The sequence below is a fragment of the Felis catus genome, chromosome D1 (assembly GCF_018350175.1).
Source record: "Felis catus isolate Fca126 chromosome D1, F.catus_Fca126_mat1.0, whole genome shotgun sequence".
NCBI classification, from domain to species: Eukaryota; Metazoa; Chordata; class Mammalia; order Carnivora; family Felidae; genus Felis; species Felis catus.
In genome coordinates, this window is record NC_058377.1 from 10,102,079 (window position 1) to 10,116,011 (window position 13,933).

General features: G+C 41.1%; 2 protein-coding genes and 1 long non-coding RNA gene across 24 annotated transcripts in view; 2 read left to right on the top strand and 1 right to left on the bottom strand.

Annotated features, from left to right (window-relative positions):
- The window catches only part of DIXDC1 (DIX domain containing 1), a 73,601-nt gene extending 66,291 nt beyond the window's left edge, over positions 1-7,310 (top strand). For 14 of the 20 annotated variants that reach the window (XM_045038279.1, XM_019811274.3, XM_045038288.1 and 11 more), the window contains 3 exons: positions 1,718-1,823; positions 2,771-2,879; positions 3,975-7,310. In XM_045038279.1, coding sequence (XP_044894214.1) covers positions 1,718-1,823; positions 2,771-2,879; positions 3,975-4,055 — 296 coding nt within the window. In that variant the 3' untranslated portion in view covers positions 4,056-7,310. Of the gene's footprint in view, positions 1-1,717; positions 1,824-2,770; positions 2,977-3,974 lie in introns of all 20 variants that reach the window. The other 6 variants (XR_006585919.1, XR_006585920.1, XM_045038286.1 and 3 more) reach the window with 4 other exon arrangements.
- Positions 389-9,474, bottom strand: LOC102902204. 3 transcript variants are annotated; one of them, XR_002145270.3, is made up of 5 exons: positions 9,415-9,474; positions 8,867-8,987; positions 3,894-4,024; positions 1,218-1,477; positions 389-747 (listed from the first exon to the last, which is right to left on the bottom strand). It is a non-coding gene; the product is annotated as an uncharacterized LOC102902204 (long non-coding RNA). The 3 variants fall into 3 exon arrangements; XR_441234.4 differs by lacking the exon at positions 9,415-9,474 and adding an exon at positions 9,386-9,411; XR_006585922.1 differs by lacking the exon at positions 9,415-9,474 and having other exon boundaries at positions 8,867-9,002.
- Positions 9,475-9,480: 6 nt separating this feature from the next.
- Positions 9,481-13,933, top strand: part of DLAT (dihydrolipoamide S-acetyltransferase) — a 29,267-nt gene continuing 24,814 nt past the window's right edge. The window contains exons 1-4 of the mRNA XM_003992349.6: positions 9,481-9,872; positions 10,352-10,453; positions 10,782-10,906; positions 11,065-11,218. Of these exons, the coding sequence (XP_003992398.1) occupies positions 9,594-9,872; positions 10,352-10,453; positions 10,782-10,906; positions 11,065-11,218 (660 nt within the window). The 5' untranslated portion in view covers positions 9,481-9,593. The remainder of the gene's footprint in view (positions 9,873-10,351; positions 10,454-10,781; positions 10,907-11,064; positions 11,219-13,933) is intronic.

The window sequence follows — 13,933 nt, forward strand, 5'->3', positions numbered from 1 at the left end:
GTTGAAAAATTGGAATGCTCATGCATTGCTGGTGGGGATATAAAATGATACAGCTGCTGTGGAAAAGTTTAGTGGTTCCTCAAAAACCTAAATATAGAATTACTGTATGAGCCAGCAATTCCATTCCTAGGTGTCAATACTCAAAAGAATTAAAGGCAAGAATTAAAAAAAAAAAACAAAAAACTTATACATAGCATTATTCACAATAGCTAAAAGGTAGAAACAACCCAAATGTTCATTACTCAAAGAATGGATCAACAAAGTCTGGCACGTGCAGACAATGGAATATTATCCGTCCACAGAAAGGAATGAAGCACTGATAACATGTTGTAACGTGGATAAACCTTGAAAACGTTCTGTTAAGTGAATGATGTCAGACACAAAAGGATAGAAGTTGGGTGAATCCTTTTATTTTTATTTATTTTTTATATCTGTTTTTAAATAAACATAACTCTAGAGGAATTTAAAGATGGTGGTACACCAAAAGTAACCTTAACAAAAATCCCAATCCCAGCTCAATTCCTGTCTAGATTAACAATCCCTACTAATGGCTGGGGAACAAGCAGTGTGCGCATTTCTAAACATAAACATTTTGTAAGTCACTCTCTACTGTCTTACATATGATGTCTGACATTCAGTAGTAAATTAGGAGACATCCACAAAAGCAAGAAAGATGCAAGCCACTGTTAAGAGTCCATCAGTGTCTACGCGAGAGTAGACTCAGATATGACAAGGATGTTGAAATGCCTAGAATAAGTTAAGAAAATATGTGTAAGTGGAATTGCAGGAGAGATTTTAGGATTATAACAATTACATTAAGTAGATTATAAGATACAACAATAATTGTTGTTCGTTCTTATGATAAAAGTTTCTAATTAGTCTTTTCTATTAAAGTCATAATCATAGGTACTTATTAATTAAAAATTTTCCTTAAGTACCTATACAAAGGGTAGAGATAAGATGTGGACCAGGGAATTTGAGTTAAAAACCATGGGACCCACACATATAGATCCTGTGTAGCCAAGAGATAAGGTAGGTCTTGTACCTTTATTTTTATTTTTTTTTGAGTTTATTTATTTATTTTGAGAGAGAGAGAGCATGCTAGCAGGGGAAGGACAGAGAAAGAGAGGGAGAGAGAGACTCCCACGCAGGCTCTGTGCTGTCAGCACAGGTGGTCACTTAACCAGCTGAGCCACCCAGGCACCCTGGTCTCGTACCTTTGGTACAGGAAGCATAAGGCCCCTTGGAATCTCAGTTTCTAACGTTACTGTGCTCCTGTGATTCTCGTCCCTGCTCATTTCTCTGTCCGTGGATTGCATGAGCATTTTCTCCCGCTGTCTGAATGTTGGCTGTGTCTGTAGCTCCTGCTATTGCGTCCATTCTTCCTTTGCTGAAATCTTGCCTGGCTTCTTTGGCCTCTTTTGACTCTGAGCAACAATGCCTGTCAGGAAAGTTCCTGTTCCCTGTTAGAAATAACCTGGAACGGGTGAGAAATGGCTTCACGATAGTGTCCATGTCCGAAGCACCTCCTGGCTTTGTGGCCTCAGTGGTGACTTCCTGTGGCTCACGCCCTATGGACGTGGTGTTTTGCAAGGGTGTGAAAGCTGTGCTGTGACCTCAGGCAGCTTCCTTCTCCTGGGACACTCTGAATAACTGGAAATGTGGGATGGTTGGGAGCACATTCGGTTCTGACCATAGAGTCTTTCTCTGATTGCAGAGTTGCCTCACTCACAGAGCTCTCCGGCTGTCAGCAGCACCTGCACTAAAGTGCTCTATTTCACTGACCGGTCACTTACACCCTTCATGGTCAATATACCAAAGAGGTGAGATTCTGGGATCGTTATTCCTCTTTTAAAAAGGACAGGAGGCAGAATCAGTAGTTACTGCCCATGCAACCATCTGAGCAGTGTTTGAGAATCGGTACAGTGCAGTAAGAAGACAGGATCAGGATTCTAGTCTCATTGTTACCACTAACCAGCGGCACTACAAGGGACATGTCTTGATCTGCTTCTGGGTACAGACACCATAATAGCGCTGCCAGTCCTGATACACAGATATGTTCCAAGTTAGGAAAAATAATTTTTTTTAAGGGCTCATAAAATAGCTCCACTGATAGCCATAGATCACACACTAGCCCTCCAGGCTGTTCCTCACTGATCTTGGTACTGTCTGATGACTGCATCTGAGCAGTTGAGAATTCATGTTAACAGCCTTCAAACATTCATTTATGCTCCCTTGTAAGGCAAATGGCTTTGAAAGAAAGATTTTTTTTTTTTTTTAACTCTGGAAACAACTACTGAGAGAAGGAGTAGGCTGCCCCTTTCCTAGAGAGTTTGCTTACTTGTTGTGGGCTAGAGGGGAGCTTTCTGAAGCTGGAAGGATGAAGATGGTGAAATGGAACATTGTTGCACAGAAGGAAATCAAGAGAACTTAGACATATTGATGGCTCAGCAAATTAGATCTCCGAGACCGTATATCTTATTTCCAGAGTAAAACAGGGAAAAGTGATTTGGCTGCTGCTGAAACAATACATCTCTTTTAAATTCCCAGATCACCCCAGATGGAATGCCATTCTCATTCCCTCATGGTGACTGGCTCCCTCAGCTCTGCTCTTGTAGAATTGTCTGGGTTATCAGGGGCAGGGACCTAACAAGGCCATGCTGTTTTTTCCTGGAGAGTCTTTGGCAGGGGCCTGGGTTTAAAGCTAACGTCTCATCTTTCCAGCCTATTGATGAACAGTCTGTTTTAGCGCTCTTGCCTTTTGTTGCAGGTTGGGGGAGGTGACACTAAAGGATTTTAAAGCAGCCATTGACCGGGAGGGGAATCACCGGTATCATTTTAAAGCGCTGGATCCTGAGTTTGGCACTGTCAAAGAGGAGGTACAGAATCCGAGGGGAGTCTGGGTGGTGTGCTGCTGATTCGCAGAGCCACCTCCTCAGGGACTGATACCCAGCAGTACCCGAGTTCCCTAACCAGGTCAGCGGAATTTCCCAGAGCCTCAGACCACAGTCTGATTACCCTAGACCTACATGGTCAGGGAATTGCACAAGGAGTTGACAGCTTCTTCGGTTCAAGGACTTAACCACTTTGACCAGACTTGGATACAGTTACTGATTTTAAAAAGGAAAGGACCTAAGCTTGAACAAACGCCTGGTTTGGGGGTCCCTTTTCTATGTGCAGTCAAGTCTTAGAAACCTTTCTGCTTCCTACATAGAGTAAAATAGGTATGAATATATGGAACTGTACATTGTGATGGTAGTTTCTCAGATAATGAAAATGAGGAACTTCTAGAAAATCACCTATGCTTATTCTCAACTCCTTGACTATATTCTTAGCCTACGCCTCTCTTTATAATCCATCTGCCATATACAGGGAAGAGAATTCTGGGTTCTGACATATTACAAGTGGTTGCATTGTGATTAAAGCTGATGGTTTATTTCATAAATATTTCCTCAACATGCTTTAATAGCCCTGTTGTATTGGTGGCTTAAGAAATTAAGTGAATGAATGAATAAAAAGAACTGCATGTTCTTTTGGTCTTCTTTCTAACCCTTTCTTTATAATACTTGGGACCGAAATTTTCCCCTTTCTCACTTGTGTAATGCTTATGCTACTGCTTTCTCCCAAGGAGCCCAAAGTGCTTCATGGTTAGTAATATATTAAATCTTATTGATCTCCATGAGCAAAGCAGAGTTAGGGATGCTTTTACCATTTCATAGATGTAGAACTAAGAATATATAGTACATAATAACATATAATAATGTATTGCATGCATTAAAAATATTAACTACATAAATATGTAGTTATAACTTTAGGGACAGAACCAAAGGGACATAGCCTCTAGCTTCAAGCTTTTCTCTATATTTTCTTATCCTTTATGTTTGAGATCTTACTTTTAGCAGCAGCAGTTGTCTAGTGAGAGTCACTGTCTTATCCTGTTAATTTTTCACTGTGGCTTCTTTTTCTTCCTCTAGGTTTTCCACGATGACGATGCCATCCCTGGTTGGGAAGGGAAAATTGTAGCCTGGGTGGAAGAAGACCATGGAGAGAATTAATGCTGAGTATTAGACTGGGGGCTTGTGGAACTTGGCGCCCCCTGGCTGTTTCACTCAGGAAAGAGGACTAAAACCAGAATACACTAAGAAGTTTCTAGTTCGTGCTACCAAAACAGAAGCTTCTCCAAGTGTAACAGCCCCAGGCCAGTGCTGTTTCTGTGCCTGGTATATGTAGTACATTTTTTAAAACCCCTGTCAACTGTAGACCATGGGTCCATCTGGAGTTCCTTGTCCGTGGGAACACAGTGTTTTATTCTACTCTGAGGACAACAAACCAAAGGCCTTAACCAATGGGAATGGATGATCCCGCTCCTGTAGGGGCATGGCTGCTATTATCTGGAACCTGGGAATTGGATGCATCACTCCTGTGTGTTACAGTTTTATTTTAATTGGCCTCAATGGTTGCAGCAATCAGAGTCCCAGCATTTGTACTCACAGACAAGGCAAAGGTACCAGCTTTTTTGCTTCTTTGCAGCTATTGCAAACCAAGAATAACTCATGAGGCGGTACCAAAGATGAAAACCCACTCTTCAGGAATTTTTTGGACCGGACATGGATGGTGCTGAACTGTTGACTGGATGGAAAAAGCCCATATCGTGCTATACTTGCTAAAACCACGATTGAGGAAGACCTTTGGCTGCCTCTTGTGTCTTAACTGGTTCTGCAACTTGTCCTTTAGCCCATGGAGGGCATGTTTCATGTACTGCCAGTTTTCTCTAGGGACTCTGTCACTGTAGAGCCATGTTTTCCCCTTCCAACTGATGAACTTTGTGTTTGAAAGGAAAAAGGAGTTTAAAGTCTCCTTAAAAATCCAGGCGGGTATGGAAAGGTGCTGCTACCCATATTTTCTTGACTTTCTTTCTCTCATGACTTCCTGTAGCTCGTGGCATCTCCTCTGCAGTCAAAAGGAGACAGACCATTAATTTTGGTATTTGTGATTTATGAGTACTGAGCATGAGTCACTGGTCTGCCCCTCCTCATTTCAAGGCCAGAGTTATTTTCTATTATATATTTAGTCTAGGTTGATCCTTTAGGGCACAATAGGAACCATGGGGCATGGAGCATGAGTTGTGAATGGCAGGGTTGATTCTGGGTAAAAAACCTAGAATCCTTTCTCATGTGCAACACTGTCCAGTGTAGAAGCTAAAAGAAGAGTTAAACTTCAGAGATTACTGAATAACTAGGGTTTTCTCAGTCACTTACCAAACACCATCAACTAATCAGCCATATGTATATATATGTATGTACACACACACACACACACACACACACACACACACACACACATTCATTCCCCAAAGCAGTCAGCCTGTGACCACTGCCAACCAGAAGAGTCAGACATGTCAGTTCTGGGTTCTTGATCTGTCTGTCTCTATTTCATCTCCCTTTTCCAACTGTTTTAACAAACTACTCACTGGAGCTCTGAAATGACATTTTGTTGTTTTATATAGATGTGTCTTTTAAAAATAGTTCATGTTTGGAGAATTCTTTTGTACTCATTTGCCTTTTGTCTGAGAACCATGTCTATTTTTGTAACTTGAGTGTGAGTTCTGTATCTTCTCACATTCTGTATACTGTATCCATTTTCTAGAGAACCCAGTAGCTTTTATACAGGCTCTTCTCTTAGCCCTTGTGGTTTCAGAACAAGCTTTATTTTGTTACAAGTATGCTGATGACAACTAACTCCTGGTTCTAATTCTACCTGCCATTTTCCTCGTGGAGGTAGTTTTATGTTGTGGAGGTAGTTTTACATAATCTATTTGATTGCTCCTCTAGCAGATGGAAGGAGCTCATAAGATACCTGATATCTTTCAGTAAGTTCACTTGATCTTCTCCTTTTGAAGAATTTCTCATCAAAAATGACTGGGAAAGTTTGGGACAGTCAGTCAAAAGCAAGAATAATACATTATGAAGCAAACAGAAGAAAACAGTATATTCTGAGTGTTTTTTTCCCCCAGGAAGTCTGGAATAAAAGTCCTCATGTCACCAATTTCTCTGTTGCATGAATTTTAGTGTTTTACTATAAGACAGCATGAGAGTTGTCAGGCCAAAATCCGTTACTGTATTTCCAGTACAATTGATCTTGAATGTCTGTTTCTTTAGTTTTTACTTGTCAGTTTTCTTTGAGCAAACGTCCTTACCGTTATGGAGAATTTAACTTTTCAGAGAAAATTGAGTGGAAGAAAAATGCCAAAGTCCTTCACCTTATTTGGCTTTTATAGCTCTGTCCTTTGGAAGAGGAGATGCATGGCCTTAGTGCCTCTATAGAAATCTGAAGTTGAAGTCAGGGGAGAAAATGAGGTAATTTTTTCCCCTTTAGCTCATGAATCTCCTATGCCACAGGTAATAACGAAACACCCGGATTATAGGATGTCACTCCAGTAATTCTTGTGTACAGTGTATTGGCAATCCTCATTCCAGTTTCTGAAGACCAGAACCTTGTGAGGAAGTGTTGTGCTTTGGTTCCTTCTGGTTTGAATTGATTGCTGTTTGTTACTCTGGCTGTACTAGAAGCCTCTTGATTTATTCAGAGAACTGTCCCCTAGTGACATTTTTGAGGGGTAGTCCATCCTGACACTGCTGAAATTCTCTTTGAAAAAACCAAGGGACTAGAATGTCTTGAGCTCACATAACCTGTAAATCCTGTTAGATTAAAAAAAAATGATCCTCTCACAAAAACTAGTTTAGAAGAAAGTTCAGTTCCTCAAAAGTCATCATTTAAAAATTGACAACTATTCTCAGTTCCCTAAATTAGCTGGAATTGGAACACTATATAATTTGTACCTAAAGAATTTGAGTTAAACTCTCCTTATTGGCATTCCTACTTACTACCATTTCAGCTCCTTTTGACCAGGATAGTTGAAAATTAGGGAAAACACATCAAATCCAAGAGGACTCTAATAATTACTGAAAAGCATTTATGGCATAATTATAATTTTCATTTTTTCCATAAAATAAGCATTATGATTGCACACTCCTATTGTCTGAATTTATGTAAGAGGTATAGCTTGCTCAAAATATATATGTAAAATTATATTTTTCTTAGAAACATGGATGTTTGCAAGCATTGCTTTCAAAGAGATTACCACCATGCATTCTCCCTGTTTTATGTTTTCATGAAGACTGTGTTATATCAGAGGCTTCTGATTATCAAAGTGATAACCAGTTTTTTAACTGCCTGTATGTACCAGATTTGTGAACTAATTTTTAAAAAAGCAGAAAAAACCATGAATAAAATGGAGTTTGCAAACTAAATACCATTCATCATTTTCACTTGTGTTTATTGACCGAAATTAATCAGTAAAGCCATTTACATTTAGTGAAAGTCCATTCCCTCAAGTGATCTCCCTGGTAGCATGTTTACTCATTACTTGGGGAGTGGAGATAAGGATTACTTCATTGCTATAGATATTTTACCGTTGTTATTTCAAATGTAAGCACGAAACATTATTATTGTCAAAGAAAATTCATTGACTTAGCACTTCTTTTGAAATTATATGTAAATGTGCAAACAAATAAGAACCTGAGCATCAACTATGTAACAAAAGTCTTTTTTTTTTTTAATGTTTATTTTTGAAGGAGAGACAGAGTGTGAGCAGGAAAGGGGCAGAGAGAGAGGGAGACACAGAATCCGAAGCAGGCTCCAGGCTCTGAGCTGTCAGCACAGAGCCCGACGCGGGGCTCAAACCCATGAGCCATGAGATTATGACCAGAGCTGAAGTCGGACACCCAACCGACTGACTGAGCCACCCAGGAGCCCCTGTATGACAAAAGTCTTTAATGCAAAAGAGACATCAGAGACTTTCAAAAATGTGTATTTAAAACAACCAGGGGCACCTGGGTGGCTCAGTTGGTTAAGCGTCCAACTTCAGCTCAGGTCTTAATCTTGCAGTTTGGTTCGTGGAGTTCAAGCCGGGCGAATGGCTCTGTGCTGACAGCTTAGAGCCTGGAGTCTGCTTCGGATTCTGTGTCTCCCTCTCTCTCTCTCAAAAATAAATAAACATTAAAAAAATAATAAAATAACAAGAGAAAACCAAACTTCATTAAAAAAAAAAACCCAACTATTCAGTCCACTCAACAACTGCATCTCTTTCTCTGCCATCTCATTTTTTACTTTTTACAGTTTCCTACTTGAGTATGAAATAGTACTGTCTTTAATTTTCCAAATGTTTAATTACTAGCAAAGGGTGACATATTTTCAAATGTTGGTTTTTCCTTTTTTTCTTGTTCTTGGTGTTCTATGACCATCTGTACACTGGGGACTTAGAGATCTAAATACAGCTCAGAAATGAGTTTTTTTTTTTTTTTTAAATTACAGGATGATAATCCTACAGAAGCGTACCTAACAAATGTTGTAGGTAACTTCATTTATTCAAACCACACGAACTCAACCTCCACTATTTACCAGATACTATACTAAACTCCGGGGATACATCAAAGAACAATATAGACATGCTCCCCGTTCTCACGGGGTTATAGTTTAGTTTCGGTATGAAATACTTCAAGCATAACAGGGGCACCTGGGGGGCTCAGTCGTTATCTCACAGAGCGCCTGAGCCCTATAGCTCGGAGCCTAGAGCCTGCTTCAGATTGTCTCCGTCTCTCTCTGCCCCTCCCCGTCACGCTCTGGCTCCCAAAAAATGAATGAACATTTTAAAAATTAAAAAAAAAAAAAAAGAAATATGTCAAGCATAACGAAGTTTTTTTGCGATCTAAAGGGATTCTATAGATTAGAAACGCAAATCTGTTTTGTAACCTTGTATCTTCCTACGCTTAGTCCCGTTACAGCACAGCTGAATGGGGAAACTAACCTTCCGTTTGGCGGCCCTTCATTTGGCTGGAAAACCTGTTCCCTGGGATGGCCGGTTATGCTACAAACGCGAAACTAAGGCTTTGTAACCTCCCGCAGACTGCACCGAGTGAGGCCCATACCTGAGCACGGAAGGGTCGGGGAGGGCGGGAGCGGGGGTGGGGGAGGTTACACCACAGAAACGAGCTGACCCGCTCCGCTCGCCAAACCTTCCTCAGCGCTCCAAGACCGCGCCCTTGGCCTCGGGCTCTCAGCATCAGGCGCGTCCTCCCGCTCACCACTCCGCTTTTCTCAAAACTTGGCCACTCCTCTCAGCCCACCTCTCAGACCATTCTGCCTTTAGTAGCCGGCTCTTGCCGCCTTTTTAGGCCCCTCCCTGGAGGCTCCGTCTTACTCTGAGATGCCTTAGGACCCTTCCACCTTCCTACTCCTCCCTGCGTCTCATTTCTCCCAAACTTGCCCCTACGTTGCCTCCGCTGGAACACCCCTGCCCCCGTGGCTCCAAAGTAGTCGCCCCTACCCTCTGTGGGCCACCCGTTACCCCACTACCGGGAGAACAGCGGACGTCCCACCCATTTCTGGTCTGGGGAGGGGTGCCGCCAACCTTTTGGAGCCCATTTTACGACAATGTGCGGCTGCGCGTTGTGGCTGACGGCAACGCCGCACTGCTCTTGGAGAGGTCACTCCGGAGACGGCTTTGGTTTTGGGGTGTGGGGGTCGCTGGCAGTATGTGGCGAGTCTGTGCTCGACGGGCACGGAATGTGGCCCCACGGGCAGGATTCGGGGCTCGGTGGACGGCCTTGCGAGAGGACCCGGGAGCTCCGTGCGTGACCCCGCGGGCTGGCGCGGCTCCGGCTCGTTGCAGCAGCGGGACCGCGGGGTATGGCAGGGTCCGCGCACTCTGCGGGTGGAGCCCCAGCTCGTGGGCCACACCGAGGAATCGCCTCGCGCTGCAGCTTTTGGGATCGCCTAGCCGCCGCTGTTACAGCCTGCCCCCGCATCAGAAGGTGAGCCCCAGACCTGCCCTTCACGGGAGCCAGTTTGTCCTTCAGGGCAGACTTCTTGGCGTTGGAATCTTCTCTCTGAGTCCTCAGTGATCCTCCACCCCGTTCCTAGTATGTATCATTTGTCCGTTCTCCAATACCCAGCTTTGCTCTGGCTGTTGAGCTTATCTTTCTGTTTATTCTATTGAAGGGAAAGAATTCCAGGCTTCCCTCTCCTGATCTAGTCCATTGAAAGAAGGGTTCCAAACCTGAAGCTATTTGTGCAGTGTCTGCTGAATTAGGTGCTCTGTCAGTCCCACAGGATTGTGGAGCAGGAACCCTGTCACTGGAGAACTGGTGGCAGGAACTCCCTTTCTGTCCCCAGTGCCCGGCATGAGATGAGACTCAGTACACTCTTCGCATTAAGTAAAATTGAATGAAATATTAAACCAGACTGAGAGATAACATTTTTTAAATTTATTGTTTCTTCTTTTTTCCTCCAGGTTCCATTGCCCTCTCTTTCCCCCACAATGCAGGCAGGCACCATAGCCCGTTGGGAAAAAAAGGAAGGGGAAAAAATCAATGAGGGTGAACTAATTGCAGAGGTAAGTTGTTTAAAATATGGAAATGAGTCAGAAGGAACTGGCTTAGCTACACTGAGTGTTCGCTTTCCAGATAAGTACTTATTCTTTTTGCTTAAGACTTAGATGGTTTTTACAACCTGATATCAGAGAAGGTTGATTAGAGATGCTGTCAGCAACTAGCCAGACTGATTTTTAGCTAAGGTGTTTTTTTAAAATAATTCCTTTCAGATCTATAATAGAGGCTTTATCTTCACATCTTCACCAGACTGTTGAACTGTGTGATTCTAGGCACAATCTAATAAATTTCATACTGGTAGCACGAGCTTAAGCTCCTGCTTTGTGTTAAAAGGTCGAAACTGATAAGGCCACTGTTGGATTTGAGAGCCTGGAGGAGTGTTACATGGCAAAGATACTTGTGGCTGAAGGTACCAGAGATGTTCCAGTTGGAGCAATCATCTGCATCACAGTTGAGAAGTGAGTAGTACTTTGGTAATTTGTGGAACTTATATGCTTGGTGGAGTATTTTAACCCAGAGTTGAGAAAATAGGAGTTAAAGGTTCCTAAGTCTACTTTTCTAGGAGCTAAATTTGCCTTATAACTCCCTGTATTTACCCATTCCTTCTCTTCCTTAGGCCTGAGGATATTGAGGCCTTTAAAAATTACACACTGGATTCCGCAGCAGCACCTACCCCGCAAGCAGCCGCAGCACCAACCCCCGCTGCCCCTGCTTCACCACCCACACCTTCTGCTCAGGCTCCTGGTAGCTCTTATCCCACTCACATGCAGGTGAGCCTCAGCCTCTGGATGTTTGCTCTAGAAAATTTATTGTTCATTATTTTTTATCGATGGCTATCCCATCCTGGACACTGGTGTTAAATATGGCTAGCTGTTGTCATTTGAAAGTAAGTTGAGATTGAAATATGAAAATTGAGTTTTACTCCTAGCTGTTATTTCCAGGTATGTGAACTAGGACAATTCCTTTAACCTTTCCCAACCTCCACGTGGTAGACAAGATAGTTCTTGGCAGTGTTCGTTCAAGAACATTATAGAGTGTTTAGTAGGCCTCACACGTTATCTATTGAATAAAAGTCATCAGTTGATGTTTTTCTTTGACATATGGTGTTTTTTTCTAAGAGTGGGTGAAGTAGTCCAGTAATATTAATAAATGAGGAAACTGACAATAAAGAGTCAGTGTAAAATAAACATATAATAGCATTGCAAAAGAGCTGAAGGGAATAAATAGTAATCACTGTTGGTTCTGTTAAATCTGTTTCTAAGAGACTAAAGCAGTTTATTAGATACTAGGGTTATCCCATGTATATTTGTGTTTTGAATATTGGAAATGGGTAAAAAAGCAGCTGGCCTTTTTCTGAAGGTTTAAAACTGAAACTTTTCTTTCACCTAGTGTCTTTGTAGAAATTTCTGTATAGGAATCATTTTCTTTTTTGCGCATGATGTTCTTCTCCATGGTCTGTTGTTAATAGACGTTTTGTGTGGTGACGTTTTGTGCGATGTTCAGTTCACACATTTATTTCATCCTGTTTAGCAAACTGTCTCTCACTACATAAGACTCACTCATTTTTCTCCATTTTCTGTGTGTAGCTTTGTGTGCAAAGTGTTACAGTTGTGTCTTAATTATCCTTTAAGATACTGTGTAGAGATTATTGGCCTCACTAGTTTTTAAGAAATAGGTGGAGATGACAACTTCTGAACAGAAAAAAACATTTAAAAAAGTTTGTAATTAGCATTCTAAGTTTGTGTTTCTTCTTTTTCGTGCCTTCCTGAGGCTTTATTTGAAACGATTTTTCTCTCAGCACAATCCTGGTGTTGAGAGGAAGCAAACAAAACCCATAATAACGGAGTAAAGCGTCCAAATTCAGTGGACACACAAGCCATACGAATGTCAAAGCACTTTTTCATTTAGGTCAGCCAATCTGATGTTTAGATTTTATTGGAGCGGAAGTCACTGTTGTAAGAACAGTTCTTTTATTTATTTTTCCTGCAAAGAGTGAAAGTTTTACTTCTTCCTTACCAATTTGGATACCTTTTGTTTCTTTTTCTTGTTTGCTTGTGGCTAGGACTTCCAGTATTATGTTGAATAAAAGTGAGAGTAGACATCCTTGTCTTCTTCTTGATCTTAGAAGGAAAGCTCTCAGTTTTTCACCATTGAAAGTGATATTAGCTGTAGGTTTGTCATATATGGCCTTTACTATGTTGAGGTATGTTCCCTCTAAACCTACTTTGCTGAAGGTTTTTATCATGAATGGGTATTGTACTTTGTCGTGTGCTTTTTCTGCATCTGTCAAAATGATCATATGGTTTTTATCCTTTTTGTTATTAATGTGGTCTTTCACATTGATTTGTAAATATTGAATCATTCTTGCATCCCTGGAATAAATCTCTTTGATCATGGTGAATGAATTTTTTTTGAATGTATTGTTGGATTCAGTTTGCTAATATTTTGTTAAGGAGTTTTGCATCTATGTTTATCAGATATTGGCTGTAGTTTTTTTTGTTTGTTTGTTTGTTTTTTTTGTTTTTTGTTTTTTTTGGTGGTTTAGGTATCAGGGTAGTGCTGGCCTTGTAGAATGATTTTGGAAGTTTTTCTTCCTCTTTTATTTTTTGGAATAGTTGAGCAGACTAGGTATTAACTCCTCTTTATTTTTTTCAAGTTTACTTATTTTGAGAATGAGAGCATGTGTGTGCACAAGCAGGAAAGGGGCAAGAGGGAGGGAGGGAGAGAGAGTGAGGGAGAGAGAATCCCAAGCAGGGTCCACACTGTCAGTGCAGAGCCCGAAATTGGGCTCGATCCCATGAACTGTGAGATCATGACCTGAGCTAAAATCAGGAGTCAGATGCTTAACCAACTAAGCCACCCAGGTGTCCTGGTATTATCTCTTCTTTAAATGTTTGGTAGAATTCATCTGTGAAGCCATCTGTGGACTTTTGTTTGTTGGGAGTTTTGGGTTCAGTTTCAGTGCTAGTGATTGGTCTGTTCAAGTTTTCAGTTTCTTCCCAGTTCAATTTTGGAAAGTTATATGTTTCTAGTAATTTATCCATTTCTTCTCAGTTGTTCAATTTGTTGGTATATAATTTTTCATAATATTCTTTTTTTTATCTTGGTAAGGTATCCGGAAGTTTGGGAGAATGAAGTTTCCTCTGAGTAAAAGGATATATGCTCATACAGAGCACAGCAAAATTTTAATGAAATACTTTAGACCAAGGTCATTCTGTGGAAATGAAAAATTCTAGCTTAACCTATGTAATAAAAAAGAAGAAAAGATATTCTGTGTTTAGAGATGTAATTGAATTAATTTTGACTATCTAGGAAGAAATCTTTCATGTATACCCATTGCTTTTAACTTTGGAGGGGGAGGAATCAAAGTATGAGTGATAATGTAAAGCTTGAGATTTGAAGGATGATTTAACTGGTGGGACATTGAGGCATTGAACTTTTACTTTAGGAAGGCATTAGACAGATGGGAATTTGGATGATCAGAG